The 22476-nt window shown below is 44.3% G+C and overlaps 1 protein-coding gene across 2 annotated transcripts in view; it reads right to left on the bottom strand.

The window, feature by feature from the left end:
* The window catches only part of LOC146632973 (voltage-gated potassium channel KCNC1-like), an 80560-nt gene extending 68449 nt beyond the window's left edge, over positions 1–12111 (bottom strand). For both annotated transcript variants that reach the window (XM_085351250.1, XM_085351251.1), the window contains exon 1: positions 11569–12111. In XM_085351250.1, the coding sequence (XP_085207376.1) occupies positions 11569–12111 (543 nt within the window). The remainder of the gene's footprint in view (positions 1–11568) is intronic.
* Between the last annotated feature and the right edge of the window lie 10365 nt (positions 12112–22476).

The following is a 22476-nucleotide window of genomic DNA, read 5'->3' as shown; positions in this document are numbered from 1 at the left end:
GTGGAGTGCTGCAGAAAAGGTTCTCCTGCCTTCATAGGCGACCGTGAGTCATGGGGTTGAGAAGCGCATCTGTAACCGGAAGGTCGCCGGTTCGATCCCCGGTCTCTCTGTCCTGGTCGTTGTGTCCTTGGGCAAGACACTTTACCCTACCGCCTACTGGTGTTGGCCAGAGGGGCCGATGGCGCGATATGGCAGCCTCGCTTCTGTCAGTCTGCCCCAGGGCAGCTGTGGCTACAACCGTAGCTGCCTCCACCAGTGTGTGAATGCAAGAGTGAATGAATAGTGGAATTGTAAAGCGCTTTGGGTGCCTTGAAAAGCGCTATATAAATCCAATCCATCATTATTATAGAACAACACTGGAGCTCTGTCAGAGTGACTGTCAGGTTCTTGGTCACAAGCGGTTGCTCATATTGGCCTGGCAGCCAGCTTTAGGTCCTGGTGGTTTCAAACTTCTTCCACTTACAGATGATGGAGGACATTGTGCTCATTGGGACTTTCAAAACTGTAGAAATTATTCTGTACCCTTCCTCAGAGCTGTGCTTTGATACAATCCTGTCTTGGAGGTCTACAGACAATTCCTTGAACTTTATGTCTTGGTTTGTGCTCTGACATAGAGAGTAAGCTATAGAACCTTATATATTGGACAGGTATGTCCAATCAACTGCATTTATCACAGGTAAACTCAAAACATGATATAGAAACATCGAACAGATCAGTGGAAACCTTTTGAGTGTTATGGCAAAGGCTGTGAATACATTTGTAAATGCTATATTTTTTATTTTTCTAGTTTTAATAAATTTGCAATAATTTTGTTACGTCCCCAAGAATAAGGGCAAGGGGTTGAGGGGAGTAACATTCACTAGTTCCTCAAAGAAAACACCAAGCTTAGTTAACACGAGCAGAATACACCACAAAAGCTAACAACCCAAGACTGGTCCAGTCACTGATTGAGCAGCTGTTCACTAGCTCATCTACTGCTGGGTGGCTGATTGTCGGATTGAGTCAGCTGACCACTGGCTCCTCTGAAGAGATGGGTGACAGTGTACAGTATCACAGAAAGGGGCAGTAGCAGGTGACAGCGTCAAGCTGGGAAGAGGTCAAGCTAATGGTGCTGATGTTGGCAAGTCCATTATTCTACAGAGCATTGAACACATGACAAATATAAGTGTCTATGAGCTGTGTCTGTACCTTACTATGTACATGTATGCAGATTATAGGGTGCTGTTATTGGTAATAGGACTGTAAGAACATAGCTTGTGTACACACAAGAGCAACATTTGTTTTGAATTACATATAAAGCAGCAAACAGTAAACAAGACAGAATTAGATGTTCAAAAACTACAGAAATATAATCATACATGTCTTTGTCCTCCAACAGAAAAATTATATTGATGGTTTGATAATGCTTCAACAATATAAAGCCCTGCCGGAAAACTGTATTCCCCACTATGTGTTTGCATATACTTACTCACACAGTTTGCACAAAAAGCCTTTTTTGTTGTCTTCAGACAGAGATGGAGAATACAGTCTGAGAACCTTTGGGTTTTTCTGAAGTTCCATCTTCTCTCAAGAATGTAAACACAACCATTTAAACAGTGAGGAAAGGATGACTGTCATGGTGATGGTTGAGTTGAGGAAAGACACAATGAAGAAGATATGGTTTAAGATATTTATCTCTCCCATGTACATTTAAACATTTCAAGTCACAGAGTACTCGTATGTCACGTATGCTCACGTGTCACAGTGACGAGCGTACCTTAGGAATTCTATATCATTACTGAAAATCACAACCATATGTTAAGCTTACAAGTGTACCTCAAAGCTGGCAGTTGTGCTTGTCTCGTGTGTGTGCTGTGTTCTGTGTGCATGTGTGAGGCTGTGTGTGTATACAGGTAGATTTGTGTGTGTTAGTTTGTCTGTCTCGGACTGAAGGTGAAAGGAACTCATCCACAGTAGATGTTAGATACTGCAGTTCACACACACACACACACACACACCATGCACAACACGTCACAACAGATCATTCTGCAGGAATCTGCTGCATGTATGGATGTACTGTATTAAATGAGCCTATGGGCTCACCGTTCCCATGCTCAGTTAGCTATTTTTGCATGTGTGTGTCTGTGTGTTTGTTCGTTGGCTGTTTTATTAACTCCCTACGAGGCAAGATCACAGCGGAGATCCCTCTGTGGTTAAATGTTTTGTTTCTTGACGTGACATGAAATATAGTTTGGTCCCCCTCCCCCTCTCTCTCTCTCTCCCTCACAGATAGGTGGCACAGACAAAAAAAAAGTCTCTTTCACAGCATTATCCTGAAAAGCACCGAGGGGGGAGAGGGACCCTGCAGGATATATTGCCTTTACCACAGCAAACCTCCAGGGAGACATGTAGAAAGAGAGACATGGGTGGTTTATAAAAAGATGAAAGACACTGCAATGACAGAAAAGGGAAAAATGAGAACTGGAAAAATGCTGAAGCATGTGCTTGTGATTAAATATCATCACCTGGTTGTCACTGTTTTTCTGCAGATGTACTGAGACCCTGTAGGCATTAACTGTTGTACTCCACATGGAGCTCACCTGTGAATAAAACTGGCTCAGTTATTGTTACTAGGAGAATCGACTGGGCCAGTTTCCATCCACTGACCACCCATCTCACAGATCATGTTCATTTGAAGAAGTCAACATTTTTAACACTGAGAATGATGTAAACTAATGATGATCAGTATTCTTTTTTCTTCTTATATGTAAGCCAATTTAAATGGTAGAACTTCTACTTTATCCTTCTTCGTTCATCAAAGCATTACACCTTTTCAGTACTTTTTCACTTCAGGTGATATTTTTACTGTTCTACGTTGGCATTTCAAGTATTTGGTTTTAGTAAACTTTTCTGTTTATTTATGCTTATTTATAAACTAACTTAGAAAAGTGTCATGTCATATGTCAAACATTCATGAAAGTATTTTGGCTACCATACTTTTTTTACCAAATGATTTCAAATGGGACTTCCAGTATGGCGGCGAGCTGAGCGGACATGCGTTAACCTGCTCTGCTACCCTGTTGGCAAAATCCTGCTAATATATTGTACTTGAGTAGGTGAATCACCGCTATTTCAACAAATAAACTTAGGGTTATGCCGGTGTCACAGAAGAAAGTCAGTCAAGGGCGGAACAAAACTCTCCAAGCTTAATTGTCAGACTTTACGAAGTCGAGGCCTAGCAAGGATTCATCAGCTAGCAGTGAGGCCATGGACTCCGGCGAGGCTAACGCTAGCGGGACTCCAAAGGTTAATGCGCCGGACAGAAGCAAGGATATGGCGGCAGGAGAGTCCTGCCCCACATTGGCCATCATCCTGACCGCTATCAACAACATGAAAACAGAGTTTTCCTCCAGGTTTGACGGCATAGGTCCGCTATTGAGAGTGCGAGGAAAGACATTACTGACTGTGTAGAGCGCGTCACAGAAGCAGAAACTAGGATTTTGACAATTGAGGATAACGTCGCCTCCCTCCAGACAAAAGTACTAGTCCTAGAAAATAAAAATAAAGATTTGGAGGACAAACTGCTGGACCTGGAGACAAGATCAAGGCGCTCCAATTTGAGGATGGTCAACCTACCGGAGGGAGCGGAGGGCGAGGACGCCTGTGCCTTTCTGGAGAGTTGGCTGCCGGATGCACTGGAGTTGATGCTGGGGCGTACATAACTAACGCTGGAGCTGGGCCGAGAACCCACAACAATCCTGCACCCCGTACGCTGATAATGAAATTTCTCAGCTTCAAAGATAAAGAATTGTTGATGAGAGCAGCTAAGACTAAAACAGAAGTACGATACAAGAACAAGACGGTGAGGTTTTACCAGGACGTGGCGGCAGGTGTCCACAAGAAACAGAAGGAGTTCGACGAGGCGAGGCGCCAACTCCGCACAATGGGGCTCCGCTATGGCATCATTCCCCCGGCCCGGCTGATAGTGACATATAAGGAACGGTCCCTCATCTTTAACAACCATGTTGAGGCGGAGGGCTTCATCAAACGGATCAAGTCAAAAGAGGGATCGGACTGATGGTTAGGATACGGTCTAAGTTTACAAAGCAGAAGGTAACATCTGACCTGAGAAGAAGAGGAGCAGGATCGAGCCGAGCCGGCTCGGGCAGATCAAACTATAACGTTAAATGTATGCTTGTGTCTAATAGCGCATATTTCAATGCATTTTCTATCAGGGGCTCAGTGCAGGATTAACGCTCTTAAGATACCGATATCTGTCTTCTAATTTAAAATAAATAAATAAATCAAATAAAAAAAGATTAATAGGCCGAACGTATTTCTGCAACAAATGTAAATTGGTCAACTTCAAGTAAGTGGGGCTCAATCAAACCAGCAGACCACTTCTGATTAGTTTTGCTTAGAAATCTGATTTGAAATGTGAAATTGGATTTCACTTATGGCAAAGAGGGGTGTTTATGAATAGATAAGAATGTAATATCTAACCTTGGTGGCACAGGAGGGTATGGTTAGTGTTATAGTTAACAGTTGGATAGTTCGGTTCTACTAGTTCAGCTATACGGTGTCATCCTTGGGTGGGACTGTTAATTGCTACCTGAAAGCTTTAAACATCTGGGGAAGGCCTGGATATGAGTGACGGTGAGGGTATTCGGGCAGTTTCTGATGTTACTAATAGTATTTATGTTAGCTTTCCGTCTTTTTCTTTTTGTTATTTTTTTGACATATATTTTCACTTGTTTGGGGAATATAACTGCACAATCTACAAGAAATGTCTAGTGAGATAAAAATCTAAATCACATCATGGAACTGCAGAGGGTTACGAAGTCTGAAGAAAGTTAAACAAGTCATGAACAAAATAAAATTTTTGCAGTCTAACATTGTGTTTCTTCAGGAAACACATCTGATGCATAACGAGGACTTGAAAATTAAGAGGAGGTGGAGAGGCAAGGTCTTGTCTGCATCGTTTAACTCTCAAGCGAGAGGGGTCACCATTTTGGTGCACGAATCCATACCACTCCAGGTAAAGTCACCAAAGACAAATTTGGACGTTACCTTGTCATTCAAGGGAACTTACTAAATGAATAAATTATCTTGGCGAACATCTATGCACCTAATACAGACGACCCTATCTTTTTTCAAAACTTATTCCTCATGTTGTCCTCTTTTCCTGGTAAATGTGTGGTGGCAGGTGATTTTAACTGTGTACTAGATCCGGTGAAAGATAGGAGCTCGGGAACCGAAGAGTCTCACACCCGTAGTAGAGTAACTATACGGCACTTTATGAAGAAATTAAACTTAATAGATATCTGGAGGGAAGAAAAGAATTCAAGAATTGACTTCTTTTTGATATCTGCAGAGTTGAGACATAAAATCAAGGAATGCTCCTTTGAGGCGATCCTAATCTCAGATCATGCTCCCAACTCATTGGTATATCAGGACGCAAAGCTTGTGAAAGATGCTAGAATTAGGCGTTGCAAACAAAAATGGTCGGCGGACCCTGGTTTGGTCTCGCTTCTGGATGAACAAATTAGCCTCTATTTTGAAATGAATAAAACAGAAACTTCTGCAACCATAAGATGGAAGGTTTTAAGGCTTTTATTGAGGGCCAAATAATTAGCATCACTAGCTCTAAAGCAAGATTGACTTTCCAAAAGGCAAAAGAGTTAGAGACAAAAATAAAGGAATTAGAAAATGAATACTATCAAACAAGGTCCCCTGAAATACACCAAAATGTACAGGGAGTGCAGAGTTATTAGGCAAATGAGTATTTTGTCCACATCATCCTCTTCATGCATGTTGTCTTACTCCAAGCTGTATAGGCTCGAAAGCCTACTACCAATTAAGCATATTAGGTGATGTGCATCTCTGTAATGAGAAGGGGTGTGGTCTAATGACATCAACACCCTATATCAGGTGTGCATAATTATTAGGCAACGTCCTTTCCTTTGGCAAAATGGGTCAAAAGAAGGACTTGACAGGCTCAGAAAAGTCAAAAATAGTGAGATATCTTGCAGAGGGATGCAGCAGTCTCAAAACTGCAAAGCTTCTGAAGCGTGATCATCGAACAATCAAGCGTTTCATTCAAAATAGTCAACAGGGTCGCAAGAAGCGTGTGGAAAAACCAAGGTGCAAAATAACTGCCCATGAACTGAGAAAAGTCAAGCGTGCAGCTGCCAAGATGCCACTTGCCACCAGTTTGGCCATATTTCAGAGCTGCAACATCACTGGAGTGCCCAAAAGCACAAGGTGTGCAATACTCAGAGACATGGCCAAGGTAAGAAAGGCTGAAAGACGACCACCACTGAACAAGACACACAAGCTGAAACGTCAAGACTGGGCCAAGAAATATCTCAAGACTGGTTTTTCTAAGGTTTTATGGACTGATGAAATGAGAGTGAGTCTTGATGGGCCAGATGGATGGGCCCGTGGCTGGATTGGTAAAGGGCAGAGAGCTCCAGTCCCACTCAGACGCCAGCAAGGTGGAGGTGGAGTACTGGTTTGGGCTGGTATCATCAAAGATGAGCTTGTGGGGCCTTTTCGGGTTGAGGATGGAGTCAAGCTCAACTCCCAGTCCTACTGCCAGTTTCTGGAAGACACCTTCTTCAAGCAGTGGTACAGGAAGAAGTCTGCATCCTTCAAGAAAAACATGATTTTCATGCAGGACAATGCTCCATCACACGCGTCCAAGTACTCCACAGCGTGGCTGCAAGAAAGGGTATAAAAGAAGAAAAACTAATGACATGGCCTCCTTGTTCACCTGATCTGAACCCCATTGAGAACCTGTGGTCCATCATCAAATGTGAGATTTACAAGGAGGGAAAACAGTACACCTCTCTGAACAGTGTCTGGGAGGCTGTGGTTGCTGCTGCACGCAATGTTGATGGTGAACAGATCAAAACACTGACAGAATCCATGGATGGCAGGCTTTTGAGTGTCCTTGCAAAGAAAGGTGGCTATATTGGTCGCTGATTTGTTTTTGTTTTGTTTTTGAATGTCAGAAATGTATATTTGTGAATGTGGAGATGTTATATTGGTGTCACTGGTAAAAATAAATAATTGAAATGGGTATATATTTGTTTTTTGTTAAGTTGCCTAATAATTATGCACAGTAATAGTCACCTGCACACACAGATATCCCCCTAAAATAGCTGAAACTAAAAACAAACTAAAAACTACTTCCAAAAACATTCAGCTTTTTTTCTAAAGAATTTTTATTCATCTTCAGTCATGAAAAGATGAAAAAAAAATACTGATTGAGGTCATCAGAATTCATGCATGACAGGGTTAAATGACACGTCATACATCTGTAGTAACATTAAATGACCAGTGGGTGGCAGAGTATGGAGGGACACATCAGAGTGTCAAGTTTGTTCACTTTTAAATAGGAGGTTAATAAAATCTATTACTAATTACTTTTTATTGAAGATCTTCAGTGTTAACTGTAAATGGAACGACATCATAAAGAGACTATTTTTTCCTTTCCGCTGACATAACAATAACATGGAAGAACAAAACGAGCAGCTGTGGCTCAGGAGATTGTCGGAAGGTTGGTGGTTTGATCCCCGGCTCCTGCGGTCTGGATCTATCCATGAAACAGAATACTGAACCACTGAAGCATTTATCCGAGTGTGAATGTTAGACAAAAGCACTTAGGGACAGAAAAAAGTGCTTGTGTGATGTGTGTGAATAAGCTGAATGAGCCTCATAATAGAAAGTGCTTTGGGGCTTAAATACAGTAGGAAAGAGCTATAAGTACTAGGACCAAAATGACACACTGCTACAATGAACTCTGTGTGTAGCAGCCTAGCAAGTGTGTGAAAGTGAAGCTCGTGTGTGCATTTGCTTGTCTTGTTGAGAGATTGGGGGAAGAAAAAAGTAAAGAATGAAAGAAATAGGGGGGGATTGCAGTGGCTCCATTCTCTTTTGCTTCTTTTTATTCTGCTGCTGAATTCACCCTCAACCAAAAACACCTCACATTCTGTAATTCCCTCCCCCTGTTTGTGCCTCTCTCTCTCTCTCCTACTCTGCAGCAGACTACAGCACAGTCAGCTACTATGGGGACTGCAGTCTTACGCTATAGCACAAGCAGAGAGCTGGGGGTGGGGGGTTGAACGAGGTGGGGGAGTGAGAGCATATTGGGTGGAGGGTTGGTGAGAAGGGACTGAATAGCAATAATAAGCAATATAGCACTCATCTCTGATTATGTAGCACAGTAATAAACCACAGTGAGCTGTCGGTGCGATGACACGAGAGAACGAGATCGGAGATGGACCATGTAGATTGTGAAGCAGAAGACAGACAGAAATGGGCAAACCTGGCACCTTTGCAAATATAATACACATACTTAAGGACAGACGCCACAGGACAACAACTCATGCCGTCCTGCTTTTCTTTGTCAAATATCTTTGTGAAAAAACATTTAAACCTTCATCCTGAAACAAGCTAATCGGCTAACAGAAGCTGGACTTTAGCTTACCTGAGTGTTGCTGCTGCGCTGACCATCTACCTTTCAACCCAACCTTTTTGTCCCAGTGCTGGCACCAAAACTATTGACTGCAACACTTTCAAAGTCACTTCCACTGTCACACTGATGCTGTCCTAACCCCCTCAACCATGACATCAGCTTGTCTTTTTTTGTACTATCACCCCTCATTATTCAGTCACTCGTTTGCTGCCATTTACATTGCAGACCTGTCCATTTTTATGGTACTTCATGCTTCCACAGGTCCTCATTCCTGTGATATGTACATATGGACGCAACACTATGGTTAAGAAAAGATCTTGGTTCGTATGAGGTTTTTGTCTGCACAAACTGGGGTCCCCTGTATAGACACGAGGACCATCTACAGCCAGACTGCCTGCTTTTCTGCATAAAGGGCATTCTGTGTCCTGCACTTACACTGAAAGTTGCAGCATCATTCTATTTGACTGTATTTTGTGAGGACACTGGGTTGGAACAAGCCTCTCTGAACTGCAACACTTGCATAAACTGAGTGAGATCCTCTTTGACCGATACAGCAGACATGCTGATAGAAATGTTCACCTATATCACTGTTGACGTCTGATTGCTGTTTCACATGTGGATGAGGTGCTGGGCCACAGCTTGGTTACAGTTTGATTAAATTAATCCAGCAGCCTTGTCTTCAGCTTGAGAAAATAACGTCTGAAAATTATTTATTTACTGTAGTAATCTAACAAGTTTACTTGAGTTTTTCACAAAAACAACACCTGTGGTTTTTACAAATTAAATCTCACCCACTTTGGTTTGTGCACTGGTGCATTGCAGCATTTGTCAGAAGCTGATTTGCCTTAATTCTACTAAAAGTTCAGAGTATCAATCATCACAACGCAGCTCTCCTCGAAATGACTGTTGTTGCATTGACACTATAAAAACCAAGAGAATTCCATCAGATAGCTTTGCTGACATCTTATAGTTTTCTCTAATCAGCAGAACTTTCAGTAAACTTAAAGTGGGTAAAAAAGCAGCATATTTAAAATACCATACTCTAGATAGTAAAGCCCACTTTATGGTAAATAGCCTGGTTCTTATTCAGCATCCTTCTAGTCACCACTCTGTACAAAACGCATCATTTACCCAAACACTGTCTACATGTAAGTGCTTTCTGCCTCTGATAAATACACCACAGAGCAGACTGGGCTTCAGTATCTTGCCCAAGAATACTTTGGCATGCCGACTGGAGCAGCCAGGGATCACACGCTTAACCTTCCAATTAGCATGTGACCTAATCTAGTCCTGAGCTAGTACAGTTTCTCCTCTGTGTTGAAAAGCAGACTGCAGACCAGCTGCACATAAACATCTTCAAACTGCTTTGGTGCCAGCGAAAAGGTTTAACATAGTCTCACCTTCCACAAAATATTCTCATGCAACCAAGAAGCTCGTTACATATCAAAGCCAGTTCTTGTCACCATGATGTTGTGATGCTGTACTGTCAAACAAATCACTTTTTTCAATCACTGGATCTAAGAACTGCACCAGATTCAACAGGAGGCAGTTTAGATGGAATTTAATTCAAGAATAGTGAAAACTGAAAATGAAGGTGAGCTCCTGTTCTCTCGTGGAGCCCCGTGGACTCTATGTCCACACAAACACCAGCTGCAAGTTCAGGTTAGAAGGCCATTTGTTGTTAGTGGTCTCTTTGCGCTCCTCTTTCCTCTCTTCTCCTTCCACTTACTCCCAGCCGCAACTTGGAACAGGAACTGCCCAAAAAGACTCATTGGCTGTCCTCTGCCACCCCCCGAGGCCATCGCCACATCCTGCTGCTTCAGGGCCCAGGGCCATCCCAGGTGACCCATTGCACTCCCCCTACCACCTGTTTGACCAGCAGGTCAGCAGCTCAGGCCAATCGGGTCCCACACCACCAAGCTCACTAACAGCCTCTTCCCCTGGACCATTCAGACTGTTAACAAGCACTATCCCCCCACAGCCCACCCCTGCCCACCCACCTCACCTGAGCCATGGTCTCAGAAACCTTCATCACTCAGGCTACTCACACATGGACTCTATTTAGACCAAGTCCTTTCTCCGGACTTCTTCAAGCACTTTACAGCTATGTTGTTCTAAATGTGTGCCTTTCTCGTCTTTTTGTGTATGTCCCTCTTCATTGTAAATACTTCTCATGTTTGTTATTTATTCCTGCTGTCTGCTGTGTACATTTTATTCTGGCACCGCTGGTTTTGTTGTACATGTACAATGACCAAAAAGGGCTATTCTATTCTATTCTATTCTATTCTATTTTTGCATTCTGATATTTATCTTTCTATTAAAAGACAGCTCGGTTCTTGCTTGATTGTAAGGGCATACTTTCCTATTTTCTAGGGCCTTTGACTTCTGATTGTGATAAAACTCCTACATATACACAGCATGCTGAGATTACTGTTGTAGGTCATTGGTGTTATATAGTATAAATAAGCTACAAAGCTGATCTTCTGACTCATTATAGTCAGGACAGAACAGTTGAATCATTTTGAAGTGAGTTCCTGGGAGGCAACAACATTTAGAAACAGACAAAGCAGTTGTGAACAACATTGGAGCAAGAGCAGTACCTAACTAAAGTCTATGTAAACTACATGTACACATGTACTGAGACAAACCTCTAGGATGAAGTGTGAGGATGCACAGCTGACGTTCCTTTATTACATTTTGATCACTTTACTCATAGAGGTGACCTCTAGACTGTTGAATAATTTTCACAAAGTATGGATTGACAAGAAATAGATATGGAAAAAACATGTCTGGTGTACGATAGACATTCAGGATGGATGCACACTTGTGAAACATTTGTGAGATGGATGGGCTGATGCGCACTGAAAAAAATGCCATCAGCAGGAGCCACAATCCTCCTGCAAAATGATTCATGAGAAAGATCAAACGTACACCACTGTGGCTTTTTTTAACCCGCAGAGAACTGAACGTCCTTTCATCCTCCAACAGTATCCGGAGAACATTTACGCGCAACAATGCGCAGTGGCCAAAACAGTGCCAAACGCATGAGTTGCAGAGCGCGCACGAGAAAAAGGGAACACAGATTGAACGTTACACTTGCCACTCACCCGGGCATATTTGGAGGAGTAGGGATCCTCAAACAGTGCCCACATCCAGGGCTGCCACACCTCCCACCGTGTCGCCCTGCGGCCGTCCTCCTGCATGCACAGACGTTTCAGGTCGCCATCCGCTCCGCCGGTGAGTGCAGGGTCGTCCTCGGGTGGATCCGGTTCGGGGGTCTCAAAGCTGTCCAGGGCTTCTTCTGCATCACGGTGCTGTCGGTAATTCATCCAGCAGCACGCCTCCACGTCCGTCTCATCGATGCCCCAGAAGGCAAGCTCTTCCTCGAAGAGCGGCCCGCAGACATCGTTGGGGCAGTGGAGCTTGCCGGTACGGTAGTAGTTGAGGATGAAGGCGAAGGTGGCCGGGTGGCGGTCAAAGAAGAACTCGTCGGACTTGGGATCGTAGTCGAAGTTGCTGTAGGCGTCGGGCTCTGTCAGCCAAGACAAACGCGTCCCCGGCAACGTCTTTAGGGTGCTCCGGTAGGTCTCGTGTCGAATTCCACCGCAGTTGATGACGATCTTCTCGCTATCTGACGCCGAGCAAGTCATGGTGCTGGAGCATCCTTCGGTCGGTACGTCCGACTGCTGCTGCTGCGGCTACTGCCTTTCCCCATCCACCGTCGGTCCCCGATCTGTATGCTTGTGTTATACTGTACCGCCAACAAGGAGACACAAGTGAGAGAAGGAAAGGAAGGAGGAGTCAGCCTCTCTGCCTCTCTAAGAGAGAGAGGGGGGATCTGCAGGCGCGTGTATATGTACGAAAGAGAGAATGTGTGGGATGCGGATTTTATGAATCAATAGGTTTCCCCGCTGATTGACTGCCTGCCCGCGCGATTGATTTACTGAGTTCGTGTGATTCAAATCCTTTGACGATGTTGAATTCGCGACCTCCACATGAATACCTGAACATGAATACATTTGCTCTTATTCTCATCCCGTGGGTCTCTGCAGCCCGTACTTGTGCAGAGAAATCAGATGTGTTGAACTAAGCAGTAGAGAGCGAGAGCATGCACGTGATCATTTGCTTCTTCTTTTTTTCCTTCTGGAAATGCTGAAATACTGATGCGCATCTAGACATTAGCATCTCTATGCCTGCTGAAACAAACCTTATTCAGGAATTTCATTTATTTAGTAGGTTTCGCTTTCCTGGTGTCCAACTTTCTACCACATCCTTAAAACTGGCTGCAGGAGAATGCACTCAGTAACATTAGTGGCACTGAATTATTGTTGCATGGCTCTTGTTTTCTCTCTAATTTACAGTTCTGACTTTGAGAGGAGGTGGTAAACCTCACTCTGGCTGATGGATCACAAACCATATATTTTTTTAAAAAAAACTTGTGTGTTTCTCTTGTTTTGGGGTTTTCCTTATTTGGAATTCTCAGCCAGGAAAATCTGAGCATCAGCCTCTTCCATACCTGAAATTCTGTTGCATTTCTATGCAGTAGGTTATATGTTTTCTGCATCCATTTACAGTAAAAGTATGTATTCATGTACAGTAAATGAAAACATGTGTTGGAATATAACCCAGTTAGGATCGATGCCATTCTTTCCCACTTTGAAATAATTATTCTCAGTAGATTTAATTCAGTATTGTCCCTGCCAAGTCACACATGAAGAGTGGAACAAGATGATATGAATTCAGGCTGCTTTTGTCTCCTTTGTTTGTGAAGTAACCTAATTAAATTTGTACCAGTCACTTGTTCATGTCAGTTTAATCACCCACGTGGGTTTCAGCAAAGGTTTGTAATGTTTAGAACTTTGCACATTCTGAATATTCACATGTTAGCAGTTTCTTTCTTTGGTGTGATGCATGAATATCCATAGACTGCATATAAAACGGAGCCTTCTGTTCCTCGTTTCAGGTTTCAGTATTGGGGTAGATCACCAATCCATCACAGAGCTTACACACAGACAATCATTCACTCTCACATTTACAGCTATGGGCAATTTGGAATCGCTGGTTGCCCTAACCCCACTGCATGTCTTTGGACTGTGGGAGGAAGCCGGATTACCTGGAGAGAACATGCAAGCGCCACACAGAAAGGCCCAAGCAGGGTGAGGCAACAGTGCTGACCACTGCACCACCATGCTCACCATTCCAATGGACATAACTTCCAACTGTGAAAAGTAAAGCCAATGCTAACGTGCCCTAACACTGAGTTCTTTCTGCCAGCAGGAGGTGACTATTCTGGTGTCAAAGACGTGTGGTTGAGTAGAAATCCGTTTGTTCCCTTGATCTATAATAATAATAATGGATTGGATTTATATAGCGCTTTTCAAGGCACCCAAAGCGCTTTACAATGCCACTCACTATTCATTCACTCTCACATTCACACACTGGTGGAGGCAGCTACGGTTGTAGCCACAGCTGCCCTGGGGCAGACTGACAGAAGCGAGGCTGCCATATCGCGCCATCGGCCCCTCTGGCCAACACCAGTAGGCAAGTAAGGTAAAGTGTCTTGCCCAAGGACACAACGACCAGGACAGAGAGCCCAGGGATCGAACCGGCGACCTTCCGGTTACAGATACGCTTCCCAACCCCCTGAGCCACGGTCGACCTTAGTAAACACTTTGCTGAGGATTTTGTGGGGGTAAAATGGGTATTCCTCTTCACATAAAAACTTTACTAATAACTTGTAACTGACCATATCCAGTTAAGTCATAATTCACATTTTGGGAATAAAATTAAATATTTCTGAAGGAAGGCAACAGTTGTTTATTTCAGTATATATTTTGGCCTTTTTTCATGTCGTCTGGCTTTGAGAAATGCACGTTTTCTACACGGGCAGTGGTGCAGCGATTAGCACTGTTGCCTCACAGCAAGCAGGTCCAGAGTTTTATTCCACCACCCGGCTGGGTCCTTTCTGTGTGGAGTTTGCATGTTCTCCTCGTGTTTGCGTGGGTTTCCTCGGTTCTCTGGCTTCCTCCCACAGTCCACAGAAATGCAGTTAGTGGAATTAGGTTAACTGGTCATTCTAAATTGCCCATAGGGGTAATTCTGAGTGTGAATGGTTGTTTGTCTCTATGTGTTAGCCCTGTGACAGACTGGCGACCTGTTGGGAAAGGCTCCAGCGACCCTGAAATGGTGTTTTCTACATACTGCGATGGGCGTGTCCCTCTTAAAATCTAAGCCTGTGCATGTCTGAATATATTGATGGCAGATTTGGAAAATCTTTACAGTAATTCTATAACTATTTCTCAGCATTGAGTGACTCCATACTGGTTTCCCTCTATTTGATCTAAAAAATCTGTATAATTAATAAAAGTAATATTTTTGAGGGATGTTTCGTGTTCAATTAATAAACAAAAATAGTTGCTACAAAAATGTTTGATACAAAATAAATAAGTTGAATGAACATTCTCCAAATGTGGTGATTCCATAGTTTTTGACTGGGTTGTAGAACTCAGTGTGATGTTACATCGCGTCCTATAGGTGGGGCCATGCTGTGGACGTTTGAGGCACCGAGTATGTTTGCTGAAGACTCTGTGAACGATCGTTCTAGCGCTTTTACGTTCCAGGGAGTTTTATGGTCACGATAGTTTTTAAATACTTTAGCGATGCTGTAACTAACATATTAACATTAAATCTGTTCAATGTAAAATTCTGAATTATTTGTTGCAGTTTTATTAAGGTTGCAAGTGATAAAGCTCTCATCGTCTTTCTCTGTCTCAGCTTCATCCACACTTTTTTAATCTACTAAAACACTTGGCTCAATTAGGAAGAGCAGGAGGGACATGGTGCTGCCTCACGCCCACTTCCCTCTCTCTCTCTATCGCTGTTACTCTCCAAGACTGTCCCCCCACCACCAACGAGAGGGAGAGGGAGAGAGACAGGCCAGAAGCAGAACAAGTATTTGCTGAGATCCACAGAATGTGGAGGGAAAAGACTGCAGACCATCAGATCATTAGTGCTCTCCCATTTTCTCTCTCTCTCTTTCTCTCACACCGAGTATTCTTTCCATTCCTCTCTCCACCTTTCCTTATCATCTCCACTGCCTGTCGGCCCTCCCTCCTCTCTCCCTCAGTGCAGAGCTAATGTGCTGCGTTGGCCTGTTGAGAACAGTCTGCAGCACTGTGCTTCATTTTCCACTAATACGTCATGGAAACACACGCGTCTACAGAGCTATGCCCTCAAAATATGAAATACAGTAAACCACCCAAATACACCAGACCTAAGGTTCAAGCTCTTATCACAATCTGACCACCTCTACACAGGATGTGTTAAGGTTTTAGTACATGGACTGATATTTGATTGGTCGTGCAAACTAAACAAATGGGTTTCCTTTGCCTTACAGAAACCTGGGTACAGCAGGATGATTGTGTTCGTTTTAAACGTTCACCATCCCTGAGTCAGACTAACTGTCAGAATCCTCTAAGCACAGGCTGAGGAGGGGGTGAAGGAGCAATCTTCCGATCCAGCTTATTAATCAACCAAAGATCCAGACAGACTTTTAATTCATTTGAAAGCCTGATTCTTAGCCTTGTTCACCCCAGCTGGAAAACCAAAAAACAGTTTTATTTGTAGTTCTCTATCATTCACGTAGGCCTTACTCTGAGTTTCTGTCTAATTTCTTAGATTTTTTATCTGGTTTAGTGCTCAGCTCAGATTAAATAATTATTGTGGGTGATTTTAACATTCATGTAGATGCTAAAAATGCTGCAAGCATTCTGCAACTGAACATTTAACGTCTCCTGTCTGATCATTTCCTGATAACATTAAATTTACAATAATTGATTACACAGCAGTGGAGAGTAGACTTTATCACAGTAGATGTCTTTCTGAAAGCGCTGTAACTAAGTTTAAGAATATAATCCACCCACTGTTATCATCTTCAATGCCCTGTACCAACACAGAGCAGAGCAGCTATCTGAACGCTGCTCCAACAGAGGTCGATTATCTTGTTAATAATTTCACCTCCTCACTACGTACGACTCTGGATACTGTAGCTCCTGTGAAAACTAAGGTCTCTAATCAGAAGTACCTGACTCCGTGGTATAATTCTCAAACACGTAGCCTAAAGCAGATGACTCGTAATCTGGAGTGTCACAAATTTAGAGGATCATCATTTAGCCTGGAGAAATAGTTTGCTGCTTTATAAGAAAGCCCTCCGCAAAGCCAGAACATCTTACTATTCATCACTGATTGAAGAAAATAAGAACAACCCCAGGTTTCTCTTCAGCTCTGTAGCCAGGCTGACAAACAGTCAGAGCTCTGTTGAGCCAACCATCCCTTTAACGTTAACTAGTAATGACTTCATGAACTTCTTCACAAATAAAATTTTAATCATTAGAGAAAAAATTACCAATAATCATCCCACAGATGTAATATTATCTACAGCTACTCTTAGTACCATTGATGTTAAGTTAGACTCTTTTTCTCTAATTGATCTTTCTGAGTTAACTTCAATAATTACTTCCTCCAAACCATCAACCTGTCTTTTAGACCCCATTCCTACAAAACTGCTCAAAGAAGTCCTGCCATTAATTAATTCTTCGATCTTAAATATGATCAACCTATCTCTAATAATCAGCTATGTACCACAGGCCTTCAAGCTGGCTGTAGTTAAACCTTTACTCAAAAAGCATCTCTAGACCCAGCAGTCTTAGCTAATTATAGGCCAATCTCCAACCTTCCTTTCATATCAAACATCCTTGAAAGAGTAGTTGTCAAACAGCTAACAGATCATCTGCAGAGGTTTATTTGAAGAGTTTCAGTCAGGTTTCAGAGCTCATCACAGCACAGAAACAGCTTTAGTGAAGGTTACAAATGATCTTCTTATGGCCTCTGACAGTGGACTCATCTCTGTGCTTGTCCTGCTAGACCTCAGTGCAGCGTTCGATACTGTCGACCATAACATCCTATTAGAGCGATTAGAACATGCTGTAGGTATTACAGGTACTGTGCTGCAGTGGTTTGTATCATATCTATCTAATAGACTCCAGTTTGTGCATGTAAATGGAGAGTCCTCTTCACACACTGAGGTTAATTATGGAGTTCCACAGGGTTCAGTGCTAGGACCAATTCTGTTTACATTATACATGCTTCCCTTAGGCAGCATCATTAGAAGACATAGCATACATTTACACTGCTATGCAGATGACACCCAGCTCTATCTGTCCATGAAGCCAGATAACACACACCAATGAGTTAAACTGCAGGAATGTCTTAAAGACATAAAGACCTGGATTGTCATGATCCTGGGCCATGTTGGCCCTGTATTCTTAGTTTTCATGTATTTTTGTATTTTGTTCTTTATTTAGGCCATGGTTCCTGGGTTGCTCTGTTAAGTTGTTTCTTATTTGATTTCCTCTTGTGACTTTTACCCCCTGTGTGCCCCTCTGTATCTGTGAGCCCTCGTCTCCCCTCCTTGTGTTTTATTCCATGTTTCCCCAGCCCGCTATGCCTGTGCTCTCCTGTCTCTCTCTCTCCTCCTGTCTGCACCTCTGTGTACTTCCTGTTTTACTTTGACAGTCTCCCGTCAGTGTTGTGTTACTCCTGCCCTGTTGTTATGATTATCTGTGTCAGCTGGGTGTCATGGTCCTGGGTCGTGTGACCCAGTGTGTTATGCTTAACCTATTTTGATGTTTATTGTTTGCTTAGGTTCTTTAAGGTAGTCCAGCCCTTTTTGTAATTATGTTACCCTTGCATTACGTCTCCCTTGCCCTTCGTGTGTTTATGTCTGTGTGTCTTGTACTGTCAAGTTCATGCTGTCAGTTATGTCACCTCCCCCTGTACTACGTCTCCCCGGTTCATGTCTCATGTTTCTTGTTTTACTTTGAAGGCCTGCATTCACTGTCTGTGTATTCAGTTTCACTCCTCCTGTCCTGTCGTTAAGTTCATGTGTGTCAGCTGCGTTCCCATGTGTGGCCACTTCCCCTGATCATCCCTCATGTGTATTTAGTCTCTGTGTTTCTTACAGTCTGTGTCGCGTCGTCTGTGTTATCTCCCCTACCCCTTGTCATAGTTCCCCAGCCTTAACTAGTCCTAGTTTGTACTTTGTTTAGCCATAGTTTTCCCAGTCTATGTTCAGGTTTTCCCTCAGTTGCTTTGCTGCCTTGTTCCTTAAGTTTTCGGCCCTAAATAAAGGCTTGCCTTCTGTTAAGTCCGGTTTTTGTGTCCTCACCTCTGTTTGCTCTTGGGTCCTCCACTCACTCCACACGGTCTGCCCCGGTGGCCCGTGACACTGTGTTTCCCGTGTGCTCCCACTTCCCTCGTTAACCCTCTGTGTATTTATGTGCATGTCTCCCTCAGTTCGGTGTCGCGTTGTCAATGTCTCCTCCCCGAACTTGTGTGCTTTTCTGTGTTCCCTCGGTCCCCAGTTAGCATTCCCAGTTTAGTTCTGTTTCTGTGTGAAGCCTGCAATAAAGCAATGATTTTGAGTTCAGCTTTTTGTGTCCGTGAGTTTTGCATTTGGGTCCTCATCTGCCTCCACACAGCCAGTTCATGACATGGATGGCCGCTAACTTTCTGCTTCTTAATTCAGATCAAACTGAGGTTATTGTACTCGGCCCTGAAAATCTTAGAAATATGGTATCTAAGCAGATTCTTACTCTGGATGGCATTACCTTGGCCTCCAGTAACACTGTTGGAGTCATTTTTTACCAGGACATGTCCTTCAACGCACATATTAAACAAATATGTAAGACTGCTTTCTTCCATTTGCGCAACATCTGAACCTGTGACTGAGGTTTACATTGGTGCCGAAACCCAGGCTCGCCATATCAGACTTGCAACACACACAGCCGCTCCAACTGCTCCCCCAAATGCTTGCAGAGATGGCAGAGAGCAAGCGCCAGCACAGATGGGGACCAGACAAGCATCTACCACCCCAAACTGAAGGGTTGATGGAGCAGCTCAATAAGACTTTAAACTCCATGATTCATAATTTCATTCACGGGGATAAATGCAATTGGGATCACTGGTTAGACCCTCTGTTGTTTGCAGTGCGGGAGGCACTCCGCACTTACAACAGTTTTCCCCCTTTCACTTGCTGTTCGGCAGGAAGTCGCGGGGTTGTTGGACCTGATTAAAGAACACTGAGAGGACCGTCCAGGCCCAGCTAAAAACAAGATTCGGTATGTCCTGGACCTGAGCCCAAAGCTGCACACAGATTGTCACAGGAAAATTAACTCTAGGCCCGGGAACGTCAACAGTGCCTATACAACAGAGGGACTAGACTCGGGCAATTTTCACCAGGGGCCAAAGTGCCTGTATTACTCCCTTCTTCAAGCTCAAAGTCACTCGCCAAGTGGCATGAACACTTTGTGGTTCTTTCATGATGGATGGGAGTGACATGGCAGCCAGGATGTTGCAGTCTGCTGCCACACAGAATGGTTGGTGAACATGGTGGTCCTGGAGGGGTTTTGTTGATCCTGGCAGAGGATCAGCTGGCAGTGGGGCCAGGAACTCCATGAGAACGCTTGCAACTGGCGGTGGGGAGCCAACCAGTCATGGCCCAGAGGAGGACGCTCTGTGGCATGTCTCCATCCTGGTCAGTGGCGGAGGAGCAGGGCATATTGGCATTGATTTCATTTTCCACTGCGATCTCTCTGCAGGTCCCGGCGGCTACAGGTCCTGCATCCCACTCACCAGGAGCTGCATGAGTGTTGGGGCAGGAGTGCTGGAGGTGCAAGTGGCTAGGGCACCTTCGCCGAAAGCGGAACAGCTGTTGTGTGTGGTTGGCCCTATGATGCTCTCTCCTGTTCTTAGAGAGACATACAGCATATTGGTAAGGTTCCACAGGGGTCCCCACCACTTTCCAGTGCCTCATGGACCGGGTGCTGCAGCCACATGCTGCACATGCTGCCACTTACCTGGATGATGTCATCATCCACGGTGACACTTGGGCAAAGCAGGTGGCCACGGTCCGTGCAGTCCCTGAGGCTGTCAGGACTCACAGCCAACCCAAAAAAGTGTGCAGTTGAACAGAGGGAGGTAGAGTATCTGGATTACCTTGGCAGGTGCGCCCACAGGGAGAGAAAACGACGGCCATTGCATCCTGGCCGCAACCCAGGCCAATCTGTTCCCAAAATGAAGGGGTGTATCAGGCATAAGCTAATCAACGTGTTTTGCCCATTTACTTAATGTCTAATGGCACTACAAGATATTTATGAACATCCCCATGCACACATCTAACCTCCACCCACTTTGCCTGCACCACTGACCCTGGCTGAACCAGGGTTTTTGTTGCAGCCCAAGTCCACCAAAGCCTGGTGCATACCCCCTTGGCACCTTACTGGAACACCTTACATCCCTCCCAGGATAGTGTTACGGGACCGGCGAAATGAGTTGCCCCGGTCACCTGCACCTTAAACACGAAAGTCACAGGAAAAGAAGACAGGAAAGAATGGGTTAGTAGGCCTTATCGGAGGGGGTCAGGAGGTCTCCTTGTAGCTGGGACTGGTGGATTTTCTTGGTTTGCTTGATGTGTTCTCTTTATTTACAGTGCAGTTTCTCCGACAGGGCATCTTTCCAGCCACTCTCTGTCGTCTCCACACACGTTACTGCAGCACAGCTTCACTGTCCGTTCTTCCCCTGCAGGTCTCAGCGCCCTACTGAAATAGGAGGATTAGATGATTGCTGCCAGCTACACCAACCTTTCTTCCAACACCACAACCAAACCCTCTACTCCATGTCAGACCCTAAAGCAGAAAAAGTGCTGACTTTGTCTTTGCATATAGGTATATTCCACAGGAGTTCACTGGCTTTTCACCTATTGAGTTGCTATATGAGCGCGAAGTGAGAAGGCTTCAACCTTTCCAAGATGGCGGCGCGTGAACAACGCGAGGCTCAGTGTCTCTCCAAAATCTGCTATTTAGCGGTTTTTATCTACTTTTAACCGGATTATTCGTCCAGAATTGCTGTGCGTTGCTGACCTACAGCAAACAAGAGCTTCTGGACATCTGGACTCATAACTCCAACAGTTTTATCGCCGATCTCCGACTCATCCCAGAGATCTCCAGAACACCGGAGGCTGCCCACTCTCCCCGGCCAGGCGGAAGTGCACGCAGACAGCACCGAGATCGTAAACAAAGGCGAGGTAGGCGTGGAGGGCTACGGGCTTAGCTAAAGCTAACACCACACCAGCTGCCTTTACCCAGTATTTTCCTCACCAATGTCCGTTCTCTGGCAAACAAAATGGATGAGATACAGCTCTCCATCACTAACAACAGACGGATTATGGACTCAAATGTCATGGTTTTCACCGAAACATGGCTGAACAAAAGCTGTCCGGACAATGCTATCGAGTTAGCAGGACGCCACACACACCGAGCCGACAGGCTAGCAGATGACTCCGGCAAGACCAGAGGTGGAGGTTTGTGCATTTATATTAACAATGCTTGGTGCATGAACTCCACTACTACTGAGAGTCACTGCTCACCTAATGCGGAGTTTTTAATGGTCAAATGCAGACCTTATTATCTCCCCAGAGAACTCACTTCGATCATACTCACTGCCGTGTATATCCCCCCGACGCTAATGCTAGGTTGGCCATGAAAGAACTTTCTGCAGCCATTAACAAACACCAGAATAAACACCCCGAGGCTGCTTTTATTGTTGCTGGCGACTTCAACCACACCAACTTAAAGACAGTCCTCTCCAGATTCCACCAACATGTCTCCTGCCACACCACAGGGGACAAGACTTTAGACCATGTGTATTCCAACCTGGCTGGAGCCTACAAAGCCACACCCCTCCCCCACATTGGACAATCGGACCATCTCTCTCTGTTCCTCACACCTCGGTATTCACCACTCATCCAACATGTGAAACCTGCTGTGAGGACAATTAAAGTGTGGCCAGAGGGGACAGACGCAGTGCTCCAGGACAGATTTAAAAACACAGACTGGAATATGTTCACCCACACAGACCTGGACCAGTACGCCTCATCTGTACTGGATTACATCTCCGAA

Source organism: Diplotaxodon limnothrissa, linkage group LG4 (genome assembly GCF_057381915.1).
Source record: "Diplotaxodon limnothrissa isolate DT_005_m linkage group LG4, D_limnothrissa_male_GT1.1, whole genome shotgun sequence".
Lineage (NCBI taxonomy): Eukaryota > Metazoa > Chordata > Actinopteri > Cichliformes > Cichlidae > Diplotaxodon > Diplotaxodon limnothrissa.
The sequence above is the reverse complement of the archived record's forward strand: the minus strand, read 5'-3'. Positions and strand labels throughout refer to the sequence as shown.